Here is a 20,055-nt window from a genome sequence, read left to right as displayed (position 1 = left end):
GTGATTGCAGCCATGAAATTAAAAGACGCTTACTCCTTAGAAGAATACCTATGACAAACCTAGACAGCACATTACTTTGCTGCAAAGGGCCATCTAGTCAAGGCTATGGCTTTTCCAGTGATCATGTATGGATGTGAGAGTTGGACCATAAAGAAAGCTGAGCATTGAAGAATTGATGCTTTTGAACTGCGGTGTTGGAGAAGATTCTTGAGAGTCCCTTGGACTGCAAGGTGATCCAAACAGTCCCTCCTAAAGGAAATCAGTCCTCAATATTCATTAGAAGGACTGATGCTGAAGTTGAAGCTCCAATACTTTGGCCACCTGATGTGAAGACTGACTCATTAGAAACGACCCTGATTCTGGAAAAGATTGAAGGCAGGAGAAGAAAGGGACGACAGAGGATGAGGTGGTTGAATGGCATCCCTGACTTGAAGGACATGAGTTTGAGCAGGCTCTGGGGGTTGGTGATGGACAGGGAGGCCTGGCGTGCTGCAGTCCATGGGGTCAAAATGAATCCAACATGACTGAACGACTGAACTGAACTGACTTCAATTAAAACACACACACACACACACACACACACACTCAATGAACTGTCACTTCACATTCACTGCTACTAAATTGCTTCAGTCCTGTCCAAGTCTTTGCAACCCTATGGACTGTAACCCACCAAGCTCCCCTGTCCAAGGGATTCTCCAGGCAAGAGTGGGCTGCCACACCCTCCTCCAGGGGGTCTTCCCGACCCAGGGATCGAATCTGAGTCTTTTCCATCCCCTGCACTGGCAGGCAGGTTCTTTACCACTATCGGCACGTGGGAAGCCTTCACATTTACTAGGACAGCTATAAATTTAAAAGATAGAAGGACTTCCCTGGTGGCCCAAACAGCAAGACGCCCATGCTTCCACTGCGGGGAGCACGGTTTACTCACTAATCAGGGGTCCCGTATGCCACATGGTGTGGCCAAAAAAAATGATTATTTCCTCAAGGTAACCAGAAGGCAGAAGCCTATAGCTGATGTACAGAAGATAATGAAAAGGAATCCAAAGAGACCGCTAAGGAAACTTGTCGAACCGTAACAGAACCGGACGAGAGAAGGAGAAAGGGCCCTCTCTGGCGGTTCAGTGGATAAGAGTCCGCCGGCCAACACAGGCAGCACAGACTCAGACCTGGGTCCTCGAAGACTCCACATCCGTGGGACCACTGAGCCCCTGCTCCAGCTCTGCTGCCGCCTGCGCTCCCCGGCGCCGTGAGCCCCAGTCCCGAGCCCTCGCTGCCGCCGCTGGAGCCCACGCCTAGAGCCTGCACTCCGCAAGAGAAGCCGCGGCCGCAGTGAGAAGCCTGCTCCCTGCAGCTAGAGGAAGCCTGGGCGCAGTCACAGAGACCCAGCACAACCAAAGAAATAAGCAAAAAAGAAGTAAAATAAGTGAAAAAGGAAAGAACGAGCCGAGAACTATAAAAGCAGCAAGTAAACAACGAACAAGATCTCGAAAGCTTATGAAGTACTATAAAGTACTATATTAATGCAAAGCTAGAATTTAGGCTCCTCCCTGTTAAAGGATATACTGGTTTTGGAACGTAGATTGTGGTCATTTATCTGGAACACAGTACACATTATTGAAATATATTGTGCTTTTAATGAAAAAAGAAAATACCTGAGTTGATGAAGATGTGCAAAAACTAGAATTCTCATATATTTCTGGTAGGAATGTAAAACTGTTCAACCACTGTGGAAAGCGATTTGTCAGGTCTTCAAAAAGCTAAACACGAAACTACCATATAATCCAGCAACTTTAGGTATATAGGTAAAAGAATTAAAGACAGGTACTTAGAGAAGTATATGTACATAGAGTTTCACAGCAGCATTATTCAAAACAGCTAAAAGGAAACAACAGTCCATATGTCCATCAATAGATGGATTTAAAACACTGTGACCTTGTACAGACACTAGCTCAGTCATCAAAGGAAGGGGATCCTGACACAGGCTACAGCATGCATAAACCTTGCAAGCGTTATGCACAGTGAAACAGGCCAGGCACAAAAGACAAAGACAGCGTGATTTCACTTAAATGAGGTCCCCAGAGTAGTCAGACTCACAGACACAGAAAGGAGATGAGAGGTTACTGAGGGCTAGGAGAGGGGAGGGGAGTTAGTGTCCAACAGGAACAGAGTTTATCTCGGCGATGATGAAAGTCTGTGTGCAGACTGCGGTGATGGGCACGCGGCACCACGAATGCACGTGATGCCCCTGAATCACCCCCCGTCGCTGCTGTGTGGCTGCTCAGTCGTGTCTGGCTGTTGCTGACCCCGTGGGCTGCAGCACCAGTCTTCCCTGTCCTTCACTGTCTCCCAGAGTTTGCTCAAACTCATGGCCATTGAGTCGGTGATGCCATCCATCTCATCTTCTGCTGCCCCTCTTACAGATGGTCAAAGTGATAAATATTAACACACCGTCCCGAAACTGTCATTATTCTGCAGCACAGGCCGGCTGTCGATGTTCTGAAGAGACGGTGTAAGGTCCCACCCGCGAGGGTGACCGGGAGCACTCATCAGATTATGTATTTGTAGGTTCCTCAAGAGGGACTAGGCATGTCGAGTTTCTCCAGGAAGCAAGAAATGAATCAAAGACTGCCAGGCCCAGGAACAGCCCTCAGGAGTGTGCCTGCCCATGACGCTCCTGGCAGTAGAACCTCAGCCAAGGCCTGATGTCCCTCGACAGAAGGGCACAGCCCAGACAGCTCTGTTCTCTGCTAAGCCTCCTGAAGAGGAAAGCAACATCTAAGTTCACGATCACCTGAGGATTCCCTTTAAGAATCAATACGCTAACTGTTAACATCAACAACTAATACTTCATAAATAAACAAGTAACTAAGAAGAAATAGCTGAGAAAAAATAAAATTATTTTTTATTTAGAAGCATTGAGTTCAAAGCGGCAGAAGAGGAGGGTGCTTCCCACGACACTGATTAAAATGCTGAAGGTGGAAGTCATTGTTGTTGTTCACTTGCTCAGCCGTGTCCGACTCTCTGCGACCCCATGGACGGCAGCACGCCAGGCCTCCCTGCCCATCACCAGCTCCCGGAGCTCACTCAAGCTCATGTCCATTGAGTCGGTGATGCCATCCCACTGTCTCATCCTCTGTCGTCCCCTTCTCCTCCAGACTTCAGTCTTTCTCAGCATCAGGGTCTTTTCAAATGAGTCAGCTCTTCACATCAGGTGGCCAGAGTCCTGGAGCTTCAGGGATGGAACCTGGCTCTCCCGCGCTGCAGGCAGGCTCAGCCCTCCGAGCCTCCAGGGCAGCCCCTGTGGAAGTCATACCACAAGCATTTGTTTTAAAATCTGCGACAAGTAAGAACGAAGACAACTGAAAAGAAGCTAAATTTCCTCCTTGCCAAGTATTATGAAAGATTTCACTGCTAAGTCCTGAACGGTGAGACAAACGGCAATGGCGGCTGGCAGGGTTGGGAGCGCAGAGCAGGTCCGGAGCGCCCTCCGGAGGTGGGTGTCCCGCATGGCATCGTCCAAAACCATAGGTTTAGAGAGGCGCCTCAGAGAGAGCGTTCAAATGTGACCTCAGTGTAGAAAATATTTTTTGACTTTTAAAAAAATTCAGTTTACTTTTGATTGGAGGACAATTGCTTTACAATATTGCGGTTTCTGCCATCAGTCAACATGAATCAGCCACCGGTCTACGTACACGTCCTCCCTCTTAAAGCGCTGTCCCGCCTCCTTCCCCGTCCAGCCCTGAGGCGCGCGGGTTCCCACCGGCTGTGTGTTCACATGCGGCCGCGTACGTTTCCGTACGACCCTCGAGTCACCCCACCCGCTCCCTTCCCCACTGCGACCGGAAGAACGTTCCTCAGCTCTGCGTTTCCTGTGCCGCCCCACAGACGGGATCGTCAGTGCCACCTTTCTAGACCCCCTATATATGCATTACTATATATTTGTTCGTCTCTTTCTCACTTCCTTCACTCTGTACGTAGTCCTGCAGCGAACACTGGCATACGTGTCTTTTTCAATTATGGTTTCCTGAGGGTATGTGCCCAGTAGTGGGATTGCTGGGTCATATGATAGTTTTATTGCCAGTTTTTTTTTTAATCAATTAATTTTAATTGGAAGCTAATTACTTTACAATATTGTGGCGGTTTTACCCTACATCGATCGACGTGAATCAGCCACGGGTGTACCTGTGTCCCCCATCCTGAAGCCCCTCCCACCTCCCTCCCCACTCCAGCCCGCGGGGCCCTGCTTCATGCATCGAATTTGCACTGCTCATCTATGTCACATACTGTAATATACATGTTTCAATGCTATTCTCTCATGTTGCCCCACCCTCGCCCTCTCCCACAGAGTCTGAAAGTCTGTTCTTTACACCTGTGTCTCTTCTGCTGTCTCGCATACAGGGTCATCGTTACCATCTTTAAATTCCATATATACGCGTTAGTATACTGTATTGGCGTTTCTTTCTGACTTACTTCACTCTGTATAATGGGCTCCAGTTTCATCCACCTCATTAGAACTGACTCAAATGTGTTCTTTTTTATAGCTGAGTAATATCCCATTGTGTATATGTACCACAACTTCCTTGTCTGTTCATCTGCTGATGGACATCTAGGTTGTTCCCATGTCCTGGCTATAATAACAGTGCTGCGATGAACACTGGGGTACACGTGTCTCTTTCAATTCTAGTTTCCTCGGTGTTTAAGCCCAGCCGTGGGATTGCTGGGTCGTAAGGCAGTTCTATTTTCAGTTTTTTAAGGAATCTCCACACTGTTCTCCATACTGGCTGTACTAGTTTGCACCCCCACCAACAGTGTAAGAGGGTTCCCTTTTCTCCACACCTTCTCCAGCATTTACTGTTTGTAGACTTTTGGATCGCAGCCATTCTGACTGGTGTGAGATGGTACCTCATTGTGGTTTTGATTTGCATTTCTCTGATAATGAGTGATGTTGAGCATCTTTTCATGTGTTTGTTAGCCATCTGTGTGTCTTCTTTGGAGAAATGTCTGTTTAGTTCTTTGGCCCATTGTTTGACTGGGTCGTTTATTTCTCTGGTATTGAGCTGCATGAATTGCTTGTATATTTTGGAGATTAGTCCTTTGTCAGTTGCTTCGTTGGCTATTATTTTCTCCCGTTCTGAAGGCTGTCTTTTCACCTTGCTTACAGTTCCCTTCGTTGTGAAAAACTTTTAATTAGATCCCATTTGTTTATTTTTGTTTTTATTTCCATTACTTTGGGAGGTGGATCATAGGATCTTGCTGTGATTTATGTCAGAGAGTGTTCTGCCTATGTTTTCCTATAAGAGTTTTATACCAACTCTATAAATTTTTAAGTAGCTATTTAAGATTAAATTATATCCATTAATAACTCAAGGCTAGATTATATCTGTTAATATCTGTTAATAATTACATCTGCAATTCATTTGTGACAGTCAACTGTGCCTAATGTCACTGGCTGGTATTGTCTGATAGTTAGTGAAAATGGATTAATTAATAAAGAATGTGGGTGAAGCTCAGCAGCCTAACAGCAACTTTGAGAGCATGGGGCTTTCCTGGCGGTCCAGCAGTTAGGACTCCCTGCTTCCACTGCAGGCAGTGTGGGCTCGACCCCTGGTCACAGAACTAAGACCCCACCTGCTGCCTCTGGGGCCAAAGCCCAAGTCCCACGTGGGATGTAAAACGGTGACAGTCTGGACCCTGGAAGAGCCTGGCAGTTTCTTTAAAAACAAACCATCAATAAACAAAAAGAACAGAACACACTCTAACACCATAAACAAAACCAAACTCAAAATGGATTAAAAACTTAAACGTTAGGCCAGATATTATAAAAATTTTTAGACGAAAACATAGGGAGAACACTTTTTGACATAAATTGCATCAAGATCTTTTTTGATCCACCTCCTAGAATAATGAAAATAAAAACAAGTGGGACCTAATTAAACATAAAAGCTTTTGCCCACAAAGGAAACCATAAACAAAAAGAAAAGAAAACCCTCAGAATGGGAGAAAATATTTGCAAACAAAGCAACCAACAAGGGATTAATCTGTAAAATATACAAATAACTCATGGAGCTCAATATTAGAAAAAACAACAACAGTTCACAATCAAAAACTGGGCAGAGGATCCAAATAGACATTTCTCCAAAGAAGACATACAGATGGTTATAAAGCACTTGAAAGGATGCTCAGTACCACTAATCATTAGAAAACTGCAAATCAAAACTACAATGAGGCACCGCCTCACGCTGCTGCAATGGCCATCATCAAAAAAAATCTACAAACGATAAATGTTGGATCTTACACTGTTGGTTGGAATGCACACGAATATAGCCACTGTGGAGAGCAGTACAGAGGCTCATTTAAAACCTGAAAATAGAACTGCCATATGGACCAGCAGTCCCACTCCGAGGCACAAACCCAGAGAAACGCAGAATTCAAAATGGCACACGCACCCCCAGGTTCATTGTAGGACCATTCACAGCGGCCAGGACGGGAAGCAGCCCAAGCACCCGTCGACGGAGGGATGGATAAAGAAGACGTGGCACGCAGACAGCCACACAGGGAGTGCCACTTAGCCATCAAAGAGCAAAATAATAGCACTTGCAGCAACATGGAGAGGCCTGGAGATGGTCACGCCGAGCGCAGTGAGTCAGGCAGAGAAAGACGGACGTCGCATGATACTGCTTATGTGTGGAATCTTTAAAAAGGTTCCCTATGAACTTATCTACAAAACCAAAAGTTACTGCGCACACGTAGAAAATAAGCTTTCGGTTACTGGGCAGGGGGTGAGGCGGGAGGAATAAGCTGGAAGACGGGGATTGCCATGTGTGTGCTGAGTCACTCAGTCATGTTCGACTCTGTGACCCCATGGACTGTAGCCCCCAGGCACCTCTGTCCATACTCTCCAGGCCAGAATACTGGAGTGGGTTGCCATGCCCTCCTCCAAGGACCTTCCCGACCCAGGGATGGTGCCTGAGTCTCTTACGTCTCCGGCACTGGCAGGTGGGTTCTTTTCTGCTAGAGCCACCTGGGAAGTGGTAAACGATACTGTGTACACAAGAACCCGCTATACAGCACAGGGTGCTCTGCTCAGTACTCTGCAATGGCCGATGTGTGCCGGGAGCCACCACGGGAGACCCCACCCACGACAAAGGTCGTGTGGAGGAGACCTGACGGGCAAACACAGACCAGGATTCGAGGGACTCCCTGGACCTGCCTGAGCATCTACTCCAAAACCGGAATCTGTCTGTCGTACTAGTTTATGCCTTTCACCAACTCTTCTGACATTAACAGCAGGCTATCCCCGACCACCTTTCTCTGGAGAAAATCAACTTAGGGCTCTAGCTAATAAGTCTCTTGGGCATGAAAGGAGTATTTCAATTCAAACCCCCCTGTTAGCATTCTAGCTCGCCTGACAGGTTTATCCAGACTCCTGCAGCTACACATGTGATTATTCACAGCCTCCCAACTGTGAGAGGCACGGAAGCCTAAAACATTCTAAAATATTAGAGTCTTTCGAAGAGTTAAAAGCTGTTAGAGTAGTGCTGGTGTAGGAATTCACTGTTGAGCCAATGCTTGCTGCTAAGTTCCCATATCTCTTATCCACCGTGCAGCTGGGAGTGCAATAGTTAATGTAGTTGGAATTTAAGAAAAACAAGCAGTAGCCTTGGAATTAACCACATCAGACCCTTGAGCTGATTGCTTCTCTCTTCGCTGTAACTCGCTGCACCTTTGCTCCCTGCGAATGCAACTCTGTTTAATACTTCCTGAGGCTGACATAGATCAGAAACATAAAGAAAGAACATTTCAAGGGAAAATAAGTTTTCTGGTTGAGCAGCCTTCATCAAAAGAGGGTCATAAAATGTCCACAGGCCTCCAAGGCCAGAAGATAATGTACACAACATTGTTTATGGGAAAGTTATGCAGAAAAGAATCCTGGTTTCGATAAAGACAAAACAGATGTAATGTTTGGGGTGACTCTGCATGACTTTGCATCTTTCATTTCCCTCTATGTACAAGTCCAGGTATAAAAGCTTCCCTGAACACGAAACTGACGGGACCAGTTTCCATGAAAGCCTGGTTCCCCTGTGTCTTTCTTTCTTTCTCTCTCTCTCTCTTACTCTCTTTTTCAGACTGATCCCTTGGAGCACAGAGGCTCTCTGCGTTCACTTTCCTGCCTGGGCTTCTGAGACCTGAACGGTAAGGTGCTCTGCGTCTTCACTCCCTCGGGAGACCAGGAGGGCGCCCGTGGCCTATGTGAACAGAGCAAGTCCCTTGTCTTGGGACTTCATTGGCTTTCTGTGTAAACAAAGGAATATCAGCCTCTTTCTCTCCTCTATTTTCTTATCTGCAACATTCTTTCTTTATCTCTCTCTAAATCTCTTCGCCGACGCCATCTCTCCTGAGGGTACCCCTGGATCCTGCGGGGGCTGGACCCCGGCAGATATGGGAAAAGGCTCTTTCCCATACAGGATGGATAAAGAATGGATATGTGTATCTGTGTAATACATTCACTTTGCTGTGCACCTGAAACTAACACAACATTGTAAATTATACCCCAATAAAACTTTTTTTTTTTAATTAAAAAGACAACATACTGAATGGGAGAAAATATTTGCCAATAACATAACCAAGTGGGTAAAAGTCAGGCAGTCGTGTCCAACTCCTTGTGATCCCCTTGGCCTATACAGTCCATGGAATTCTGCAGGCCAGAACACTGGAGGGGTAGCCTTTCCCTTCTCCAGGCTTCTTTCCAACCCAAGGATTGAACCCAGGTCCCCTGCATTACAGGCAGGTTCTTCACCACCTGAGCCATAAGCAAGTCCATATAAATAAGGAATTCATATCCAAAATATATAAACAGCTTGTGCAATATCAAAACAAATTTTAAATGGGCAGGAAAATATTGAATCACTATGCTGTACACCTGAAGCTAATATAATATTGTAAATCCACTAGACTTCAACTTTCTAAAAAAGAAAAGAAAAAATAAGGAAACATATGCAAAAGACCTTTAGAAACATTTTTCAAAAAAGCTATTCAGATGGCCAACAGGAACCTGAACAGACACTCAACATCATACATCTTCAGTCCAGTCCAGTCGCTCAGGCGTGTCCAACTCTCTGCGACCCCATGAATCGCAGCACGCCAGGCCTCCCTGTCCATCACCATCTCCCGGAGTTCACTCAGACTCACGGCCATCGAGTCAGTCATGCCATCCAGCCATCTCCTCCTCTGTCGTCCCCTTCTCCTCCTGCCCCCAATCCCTCCCAGCATCAGGGTCTTTTCCAGTGAGTCAACTCTTTGCATGACATGGCCAAAGTACTGGAGTTTCAGCCTTAGCATCAGTCCTTCCAATGAACACCCAGGGCTGATCTCCTTCAGAATGGACTGGCTGGATCTCCTTGCAGTCCAAGGGACTCTCAAGAGTCTTCTCCAACACCACAGTTCAAAAGCATCCATTCTTTGGCACTCAGCTTTCTTCACAGTCCAACTCTCACATCCATACATGACCACTGGAAAAACCATAGCCTTGACTAGACGGACTTTAGTCAGCAAAGTAATGTCTCTGCTTTTTAATATGCTATCTAGGTTGCTCATAACTTTCCTTCCAAGGAGTAAGCGTCTTTTAATTTCATAGCTGCAATCACCATCTACAGTGATTTTGGAGCCCCCCAAAATAAAGTCTGACACTGTTTCCACTGTTTCCCCATCTATTTCCCATGAAGTGATGGAACCGGACGCCATGATCTTCGTTTTCTGAATGTTGAGCTTTAAGCCAACTTTTTCACTCTCCTCTTTCGCTTTCATCAAGAGGCTTTTTAGTTCCTCTTCACTTTCTGCCATAAGGGTGGTGTCATCTGCATATCTGAGGTTATTGATATTTCTCCCGGCAATCTTGATTCCAGCTTGTGTTTCTTCTAGCCCAGCATTTCTCATGAGGTACTCTGCATATAAGTTAAATAAGCAGGGTGACAATATACAGCCTTGACATACTCCTTTTCCTATTTGGAACCAGTCTGTTGTTTCATGTCCAGTTCTAACTGTTGCTTCCTGACCTGCATATAGGTTTCTCAAGAGGCACGTCAGGTGGTCTGGTATTCCCATCTCTTTCAGAATTTTCCAGTTTATTGTGATCCACACAGTCAAAGGCTTTGGCATAGTCAATAGCAGAAGTAGATGTTTTTCTGGAACTCTCTTGCTTTTTCTATGACCCAGCGGATGTTGGCAATTTGATCTCTGGTTCCTCTGCCTTTTCTAGAACCAGCTTGAACATCTGGAAGTTCACGGTTCACGTATTGCTGAAGCCTGGCTTGGAGAATTTTGAGCATTACTTTGCTAGCGTATGAGATGAGTGTAATTGTGCGGTAGTTTGAGCATTCTTTGGCATTGCCTTTCTTTGGGATTGGAATGAAAACTGACCTTTTCCAGTCCTGTGGCCATTGCTGAGTTTTACAAATTTGCTGGCATATTGAGTGCAGCACTTTCACAGCATCATCTTTCAGGATTTGAAAGAGCTCAACTGGGATTCCATCACCTCCACTAGCTTTGTGCGTAGTGATAATTTCCAAGGCCCACTTGACTTCATATTCCAGGATGTCTGGCTCTAGATGAGTGACCATACCATCGTGATTATCCAGGTCAAGAAGATCTTTTTCATACAGTTCTTCTGTGTATTCTTGCCACCTCTTCTTAATATCTTCTGCTTCTGTTAGGTCCCTACCGTTTCTGTCCTTTATCGAGCCCATCTTGGCATGAAATGTTCCCTTGGCATCTCTAATTTTCTTGAAGAGACCTCTAGTCTTTCCCATTCTGTTGTTTTGCTCTATTTCTTTGCATTGATCTCTGAGGAAGGCTTTCTTATCTCTTCTTGCTATTCTTTGGAACTCTGCATTCAGATGCTTATATCTTTCCTTTTCCCCTTTGCTTTTCGCTTCTCTTCTTTTCACAGTTATTTGTAAGGCCTCCTCAGACAGCCATTTTGCTTTTTTGCATTTCTTTTCCTTGAGGATGATCTTGCTCCCTGTCTCCTGTACAATGTCATGAACCTCCGTCCATAGTTCACCACGCAATCTGTCTGTAAGATCTAGTCCCTTAATTCTATTTCTCACTTCCACTGTATAATCATAAGGGATTTGATTTAGGTCATACCTGAATGGTCTAGTGGGTTTCCCTACTTTCTTCAATTTCAGTCTGAATTTGGCAATAAGAAGTTCATGGTCTGAGCCACAGTCAGCTCCTGGTCTTGTTTTTGCTGACTGTATAGAGCTTCAGCCATGAAATTAAAAGACGCTTACTCCTTGGAAGAAAAGTTATGACCAACCTAGATAGTATATTCAAAAGCAGAGACATTACTTTGCCGACTAAAGTCCGTCTAGTCAAGGGTATGGTTTTTCCTGTGGTCATGTATGGATGTGAGAGTGGGACTATGAAGAAGGCTGAGTGCTGAAGAATTGATGCTTTTGAACTGTGGTGTTGGAGAAGACTCTTGAGAGTCCCTTGGACTGCAAGGAGATCCAACCAGTCCATTCTGAAGGAGATCAGCCCTGGGGTTTCTTTGGAGGGAATGATGCTAAAGCTGAAGATTTGGCCACCTTATGTGAAGAGTTGACTCATTGGAAAAGACTCTGATGCTGGGAGGGACTGGGGGCAGGAGGAGAAGGGGAAGACAGAGGATGAGATGGCTGGATGGCATCACTGACTTGATGGACGTGAGTCTGAGTGAACTCCGGGAGATGGTGATGGACAGGGAGGCCTGGGGTGCTGTGATTCATGGGGTCGCAGAGAGTCGGACACGACTGAGCGACTGAACGGAGCTGAACTGGACTGATAGCGCTTCTCCATCTTTGGCTGCAGAGAACGTAATCAGCCTGATTTCCGTGTTGACCACCTGGCGATGTCATCACGCATCACCAGGGAAAGGCAAATCAGATCCACAGTGTCGCCTCACAGCTGTCAGAATGGCTTATCAAAAGACAAGGAAAAGAAAAAAGACAAGAAACACTGAGAGTGGCGAGAATGTGGAGAAAAAGGAGCCCTCGTGCACTGTTGGTGGAATGTGGATCGGTGCGGCCAGTGTGGGAAACAGTACAGTTTCCTCAAGAAATTAACAATGGGACATATGATGCAGGAGCTGCAGTTCGGAGAACCTTTGCGGAGGAAGCAGAATAACCTATTTTTAAAAATTTGAATTGAAGTATTATTGAAAACTTCAGTGTGCCTCTGTGCAGGCTACCCTTGTGTCCTCTCATCTTTTTTATTTGAGAGTTTAACTGTTTTAGTCAGCAGTCCCATTTCATCAGCCTCAAGAAACTAGCCTTCCTCAGCTTCTACAGAATATTAAGCAGAAAATCTGCAGCTTTTTAAAACAAAAACCTCACAGCTCCTCTTGGTTTTCTGTCTCACTGATTGCTGGATTTTTGTTTAGGTTGACAGTTTCTTAAATACACTATATTTGTACTTTATTTGGTAATTGTTTAAATCATTAATCATTCACACATGGACCTAGTAAAAAGGTACTTTATAGAAAACCATCTGCAAAACTGGCATCCCACTCCAGTACTCTTGCCTGGAAAAGCCCATGGATGGGAGGAGCCTGGTAGGCTGCAGTCCATGGGGTCGCTAAAGAGTCAGACATGACTGAGCGACTTCCCTTTCACTTTTCACTTTCATGCATTGGAGAAGGAAATGGCAACCCACTCCAGTGTTCTTGCCTGTAGAATCCCAGGGACAGAGGAGCCTGGTGGGCTGCCGTCTATGGGATCGCACAGAGTCGGACACGACTGAAGCGACTTAGCACTTAGCATCTGCAAAACTAAAATAAAAATTAAAAAGCACATTTTGCCCATGTTACATAAGCTGCTCAAAATATTAGAAATTACTTTATTTAAGGTGATTGTGAAACAAAAGATGGCTTGATTTCATTAAATCTGACAGCAGACCATGACTTCAGGAGTTTTAACGTTGAAATGTGGATGCAAAAATGTCTATTACCTAAATTGTTTCATAGTGTTTGAGAAACAGGACAAAACAAAGCACTATTTTTCCTTTACAGACAGACACGTCTGTAAATCCATTTTCTATACACTTTCTCTCCCACTCATAGAATTATTTGTGCAAACTGATGAGGCAGAAAAAATCCTTAAAAAAAATTTTTTTTAAACCTAGCTCCTATTTACAAAACATGCCAAGGGAGAATTTCAAGTGGGTGTTATGCCGTCTATGGGGTCGCACAGAGTCGGACGAGACTGAAGTGACTTAGCAACAGCAGCAGCAGCAGCAGCATGGCAGAACTGGTTAAAGGGAAATCCAGTCAAGTGATGGAATGCACCTTCACTTCTGCAAATAGAGGTCTTTCTCCCCTCCTTTCTGAAACACATCTGCAAGGTGCAGGCTGTGGGACAACACACCATGCAAAGGCGAAACCAGAGACTTCTACAACCTCTCTATAGTTCCAGCTCTGGAGGCAATATTGTTTGAGAATTGAGCAGCAAAACCAGAGCCAGCTGTTAAGCAGCCAGAGTACTACAGTAATTGGATACATGGCCATTTCTCTCTTAGCACGCCTTTGTTCTTCTCTTCCCAAAGTTGTAGATCTATTCAGTTTATCTGTCATCTTAATGAAGCTGCGCCTGCAAGAGTGACATCATCCAAAGCTCCTCCAGCCGCTGTATCTATATTTGAAATGCACACCTGACCGTGTCAAGATGAGGGTCAGAAGCGGCAGCAGCAGACCCACCAGGAAACACAGGTATGGAGTCAGTTCTGACCAGCTGTCAATTTCGGCCAACAGCATTTTCTTTCTTTGGATTCCCGGGTGGTGCTAGTGGTAAAGAACCTGCCTGCCAATGCTGGAGATGTTTAAGAGATGTGGGTTCGATTCCTGGGTCAGAAAGATCTCTTAGGGAAGGGCATGGCAACCCACTCCATCTTGCCTGGAGAATCCCATGGACAGAGGAGCCTGGTGGGCTACAGTCCATAGGTTCACAAAGAGTCAGACACGACTGAAGTCACTTATCACGCACACATCACATTTTCTCTCATAAAGCGATCTCTTTTTAGCTTACCAACTGCACAGATTTCTGAGGCTTTGGAGGAGGTCTTTCTAAATTCAGAAAATATAGCTGTCTTTCACTTAGCATAACCACAGGAGGTGGTGATTTTAGTGCCAGAGGCTTAAAGGGAGATGACTGTATAAGGTGATGAGCTGCTGGTCTTGACTGGAATGTCTTCCTGCCACAGCGTTTCTCTCTGGAACCTCATAATCACAACAGCATTTGAAACTCCTTGGAATCCTTGTTCCAGGTCAGCACTTGGTGGTGTTCTCTTTCATTTTTCCGGGACCCTCTCTCATTGACCAACACCTCCAGCTAATTCCTGCCATCTCGGCAGCGGGAGAAGGGCACATTGCCCCACTCACTGAGTGTGCCTCGACCAGCCCTTGCATTTTGGCATTGTCTGCTTCTGTGCATCATACTGAATCCTTTAATGTGCTTCAATATGCCTGTGTGGACTTCAAGTCACTTTCATCCCCCTGGGCCCGCTGGAAGGTCCCCGGCAAGGGCCACGGCCCTCCAGCTTCCTCGGCACTCCTGGCTGCTAGCTTTCAAAAATAATTTGTTAATTTCTAAGTATTTAACCATTTTTAAAAACATTTTATACTGTTTGCTTAGAATTGTTTTGAATTGCGATCAAATCACGTGTCCTATTATATCTATTTATTCAACTTGTATGGGCTCTTTTTTTAAACTGAAGTATAGTTAGTTTACAATGCTGTGCCAATCTCTCCTTCATAGCAAAGTGACTCAACTACACACAGATATTCCTTTTTTTTGTTACATTCTTTTCCATTATGGTTTAACACAGGATATTGAATATGGCTCCGTGGGCCATCTAGAAGGACCTTGTGTTTATCCATCCTATATATAATAGTTTATATCTACTAATTGTGAATTGTGTGCTTTTTTGTGGCCCAGTACATGATTGCTTTTGCATTCCATGCGTTTAAATAGAGGTAAAGTTCTCTCTACACATAGCAATTAAATTGAGCTTGATTTCTTTCTTCTCACACTTGGTTTTGTCTGCAGACTTATTTCCGGAATGGGAGCACTGAAGCCTGGGGAGCGGTTGTGGACCGAGTTCTGGTCCCGGCCCAGCCTGCAGGACGCCTGCCGCTGCCACGGACTTCAGGAGGAGAGGCTGGGGGCGGGGCCGGGTGGGACGGTCAATCCGGTTGCCAGGAGGCGCGACCCGGACACAATGGGGTCTGGGAGTTGGGCCCTGCAGCAGTGGGGATCCAGACACCCCACCTTGCCTTCCTAGCCAAGAGACACAGGAACAGGTCAGTGCATCCACTTCGGGGCCCCCTCGGGTAACAGGTACCCCCTTATCTCCCCCTCGCCCCGTTATCCTCCCCCAGTGTTCCTAAAACATCTCAGTTCTCCGGAACCCCTGGGAATTCCACTCCCGCAGTGCCGCGTCCAAAGTTGGCGCGCGCACATACACCTCTACTAAACTCATTTTGGGGCTGGGGGACGGGAGATGGCCTCGAAGCTGTCCTTGCCCCGCGCCACTCTGGAGCCAGGAAAGCTGCCATTTGTTTCTCTGGTATCTGGGATACGCGCGGGCCCCGCCCCGGAGTCGGGCCCATCTGGAGGGAACCGGGAGCGCGTCCCCGGAGTCGGGGCGGAGGGGCCGGAGCCGCCACCTTCTGTCCGCAGGTGTTGCCGGCCGCAAGCGCTCCCACCGCGCCATGGGCTCGGACGTCTGGGTCGGCCCGTGGCGGCCGCACCGGCCCCGCGGCCCCATCGGAGCCCTCTACAGCGGCCCAGGGCCCAAGTACAAGCTACCACCCAGCACCGGTACCAGCGGCGGGCCGGGGGCGGGGGGCCGGCGGGGGCTGTCCGGCAAGGGAGCGGCCGGCGCCTGGTGATGCTGGGGCTCCCGGCAGGCTACATCATGCACGATCCGTCGCGGCCCCGCGCCCCGGCCTTCACCTTCGGCGCGCGCCTCCCGGCACAGCAGACATCGTGCAGCCCCGGGCCAGGCCACCTGGTGCCCGCTCGCATGACCGTGCGCGGCCTAGACAGCGCCCCCGCGTACTCCATCTTCGGCCGCCCGAGGCACGCGGCGCCCTTCCTCACTCCCGGACCGGGTCAGGAACCTGGGGCCCTGGCTTCCCGAACGCTTAGTCGCCTCCCCTCGGGAACCGCCCCCGCCACCGCCCCGAGTCCCCCTTGGGCAGCCTAACATTCCAAATTCAGTCCCCCTCCCCGCCCACTTCTGGACCTCCAAACAGCTCCAAGCCTCACCGGGTTTTGACATATCGTGGCTCGGATTCCCCCTAATCCCTGGACTCTGGCGCGGGTCCCCACTAGGTCCCCAACCCAGTTCTGGCCCACGCCCCGGTCTGCCCCGCAGGCAGGTACTTCCCGGAGCGAGCCGGGAACGCGGCGTACCCCAGCGCGCCTCGGCACACCATCGCTCCCCGAAACTGGGGCCTCCGCCTGGAGTCACAAACCCCAGGTGAGCCCAAGAATGCCCACCCTGGACGGGCAGCGGCGGGGACATCGGCTAGTCCGCAAAGACCCACCCTCACTGGCCCCCGCAGGCCCCGGGACCTACTCTATGCCCTCGCTCCTGGGCCCGCGTGTAGTCGGCAAAGTCTCGGCGCCGAATTACTCCATCTACGGCCGCAGTGCGGTGGGCAGCTTCTGCGAGGACCTCAGCAAGGTCGGGGAGGTGGGGGGTTGGCGCGGGGCGCGGCGAGGGGTTGGCGATCTGAGGGCCCAGAAGCTGGACACAGCGCCTCTCCTGCCCCCACCCTACGCAGACACCCGGGCCCTGCGCCTACCACGCGGTGAACCCTGGGGTCTACAAGCCCCGGGCCCCCCAGTTCTCGATGCTGCCGCGGACTTCGTTCCCTCGAGGCAACACCTTGAATCCCGGCCCTGCAGCCTACAACGTGGACCAGGTGGTCTGCAGTTTCAGGGTCAAGGGTCGGAGGCGGGTAAAGGGGCCCGGGTCGGGATCGAGGGTCAGAGGGGCGAGTTTGGGGGCCGGGAGCCCAAGGCCTGCAGACAGCACTAGGCCAGCGACGTCTCCTGGGTCCGCAGCACCGGAAGCCTCGCGGCTGGACCTTCGGGATCCGGCACTCGGACTACTTGGCCCCGATGCTGACCGAGGCGGACGATGACCCGCTGGGCGGGCGCTGCCCCGCAGATGTTTCTTAAAACCTCTGGAGCCAGCAGCGTGTCGGCCTCTTTGTGCTAGCGACGGCGGGCGGGCGGAGTCCAGGCTCCCGCAGGCCCTCGCGATTGGTCAGGACAGAAGTGCGTCAGTCGTCCCGCCTCCCCGAGGCAGCGATTGGCCTAGAGCCCCGCACGTCGGGGGGCCCCGCCCCTCCGCGGCTCAGGCTCAGCGATCAGTCCCCGTGGCTCTCAGCCGCCGCAAGACCAGGCAGACCCGACTGGGATCCGAAAAGAACCGACGAGGGCCACCCAACAGGACAGGGGTCCTGCCCGGGGTCAGGTTGTGAGGCCGAGACCAGGGGTCCAGGTGAAGAGGGAACGGAAAATAAACTGTCAGATGGAGAGGCGTACCCAACTCGGACACTGAGAGGGGGACACAGAAGAGAAAGGGGCCCGGGGTCGGGACATGTGCACTTGGCGTCAGCGACACGGACGCAGGGCGGCGACAGGTACCAGGTGTGTGTTGCAGCCCAGAGTAGTAGCAGCCCCAGTGACCCCAGGCCCCCTGGCCCCATCTGGCCCCCCCCCCGCACCGCGCCTGCTAACCAGTCCCGAGGAGGGAGCCAGAGTCCAAGCAGCTGCGGGGCTGACCCACCTGAAGCAAGGAGACATAAAGGGCTTCTCGTGTACTGACCTGGACTGGGTACGCAGGGCGCGCAAATCCTTATGTGGGGAGGGGTGGCCACCTCACGACACAGAGGCCAGGCCCAGAAATTTCCTGCCCCCAGGATCGCTGCAGAGCCCCACCACGGTCCTTGATACCGAGGATAACCCATTGCTGTCGGAACACCCGCTCTGTGCTGCCGCCACCTTACTACCCATGCCTGTGGGCCATGCTTTTGGCCATCTGGTGATTGTGGTGCTGACCCCAGCTCTGGCCAAGTCTGGGCAGCAGCTGGCATGGCCAGAAGCCTGGTGCCAATAGCCTGGGGACAAATGCCCTGAGGGCAGAGTCCTGGCACTTGCCCTGGCTGGCTGTGGCTGCAAGGTTAGAAGAAACTTCCTCTCCAGGGCAGAACCTCTGACCTCAAGAGGCAAGCAACCACCAGCAGGTCCTGACCTAAGCCTGGCCCAGACAGAGCCCCCAAAGGCAGGACCCAGGCTTCTCACTCCCCAGGACAGAACCTGAATCTCCCTTCACGTCAGCCCTCAATAACAAGACCAAGTTATCCAGCTTCTCCTCCTTCAGTTCCCCAGACAGGACTCCCAAGAGAAGAGTTGGGTACTCCTCTCCCTCCAGCCCCCAGGCTTGTGACCCCAGCAATAGGCACCAGGACAGTTTATTTTCCATTCCCTCCTCAGCTGGACACCCACTATACTGCTCAGTTCAGCTTCAGTTCAATCGCTCAGTCGTGTCCAACTCTGTGACCCCAGGACTGCAGCACGGCAGGCTTTCCTGTCCATCAAGTCCCGAAGCTTACTCAAAACTCATATCCATCGAGTCGATGATGCCATCCAACCACCTCATCCTCTGTCATCCCCTTTTCCTCTTGCCTTCAACCTTTCCCAGCATCAGGGTCTTTTCCAATGAGTCAGTTCTTCGCATCAGGTGGCCAAAGTATTGGAGCTTCAGCTTCATCAGTCCTTCCAATGAATATCCAGGACTGTTTTCCTTTAGGATGGACTGGTTTGATCCCCTAGCTGTCTAAGGGACTCCCAAGAGTCGTCTCCAACACCACAGCTCAAAAGCATCCATTCTTCAGTGCTCAGCTTTCTTTATAGTCCCAACTGTCACATCCATACACAATTACTGGAAAAACCAGTAAATGCTTAACTCCAGCTGAGGCCTAACCAGGGATGGTGAGGAGAAATATGGGGGTGGGGAAGTGACTCTGCAGGTGTACTCAGCATCCTTGCCCAGCCTGTGTAAGTTAGCAATAGATGTGATGATAATGGGGTACATGGGGGTACCTTGGATAAGCTGGAGTCTATTCATGAATTCACTGTTACCCAGAAACCAAGGCAGGTACAGGCAGGCTACTAACTGGTCATCGATCTTGGTTATTGATGGAAAACACAGGCCAGAATCTCTGAAGGATCACTAGGGAGGATATTGATCAGTTACTCATGGGTCACTGGACTTTGGTCAAGACCATCAATGGAAATTTAATAGAACTCACTAATAGGGACTTGGTTTAAATAACCAATGGGCCTCTGACCAATCATTACTGGGCCATAGGATGTTGATCCATATATTTGATGGGCTACTAGTGAGAACTTATCAGAACCAGTCCTGTCATTGGTCATGATTTTGGACATCTGTCAAGGTTGCTGATGAATCCTTGGTCAGGGTCAATGATGGGGTCACTGATCAGAGGCCACTGAGAGTCACTGGGAGCCCTATTGCAGGGGAGGTTGGCCAGATACAAGGGTTGCGGGGGTGAGTGGGCTGCTGGTGCTGTATTGTGGTCCAGGAAGCTGGTTCCTGCAGACGCATTCCTGCACGAAACAAGAGATGCGACAGCCACCATCGACAGCCTGCCATTCATCACAGATGACCTGACCAGGGTTTGCCTCCTGCATGTTAACGACCCCTGACCTATGAACACACAGCCACAGGCGATCTGACCCAAAGCCAGCGTCAGTGTCCCACATCAGAGGATGCCTGACCACCCACTCAAGAGGGTGACTTGACTGATGCACCTGTCATCCCATCACATAGGGCACTTGACCGTCCATGTTCAGGATCCCTCATGACTGATCCGAGTGTCAGCCTCCCCCACATCTCCCAGGAAGCTCCAGGATCTCCATCACCTGCAGACCCCTTAGCCGCCCACACATAGCCCCCACAGCAGTGGACAGCCGGTCTGCA

The 20,055-nt window shown here is 49.2% G+C and overlaps 1 protein-coding gene and 1 pseudogene across 1 annotated transcript; one reads left to right on the top strand and one right to left on the bottom strand.

Annotated features, from left to right (window-relative positions):
* Positions 1-13,326: 13,326 nt before the first annotated feature.
* LOC128048280 (mitochondrial fission factor-like) lies at positions 13,327-15,747 on the bottom strand (annotated as a pseudogene).
* ODF3B (outer dense fiber of sperm tails 3B) lies at positions 15,746-17,225 on the top strand. The gene is made up of 6 exons (XM_052641220.1): positions 15,746-15,854; positions 15,944-16,147; positions 16,414-16,518; positions 16,604-16,725; positions 16,826-16,966; positions 17,109-17,225. The coding sequence occupies exons 1-6, from the start codon at positions 15,746-15,748 to the stop codon at positions 17,223-17,225; spliced, it is 798 nt and encodes a 265-aa protein (XP_052497180.1).
* Positions 17,226-20,055: the final 2,830 nt, after the last annotated feature.

The sequence above is a fragment of the Budorcas taxicolor genome, chromosome 5 (assembly GCF_023091745.1).
Source record: "Budorcas taxicolor isolate Tak-1 chromosome 5, Takin1.1, whole genome shotgun sequence".
NCBI classification, from domain to species: domain Eukaryota; kingdom Metazoa; phylum Chordata; class Mammalia; order Artiodactyla; family Bovidae; genus Budorcas; species Budorcas taxicolor.
This window is presented reverse-complemented; position numbering and strand designations above follow the sequence as displayed.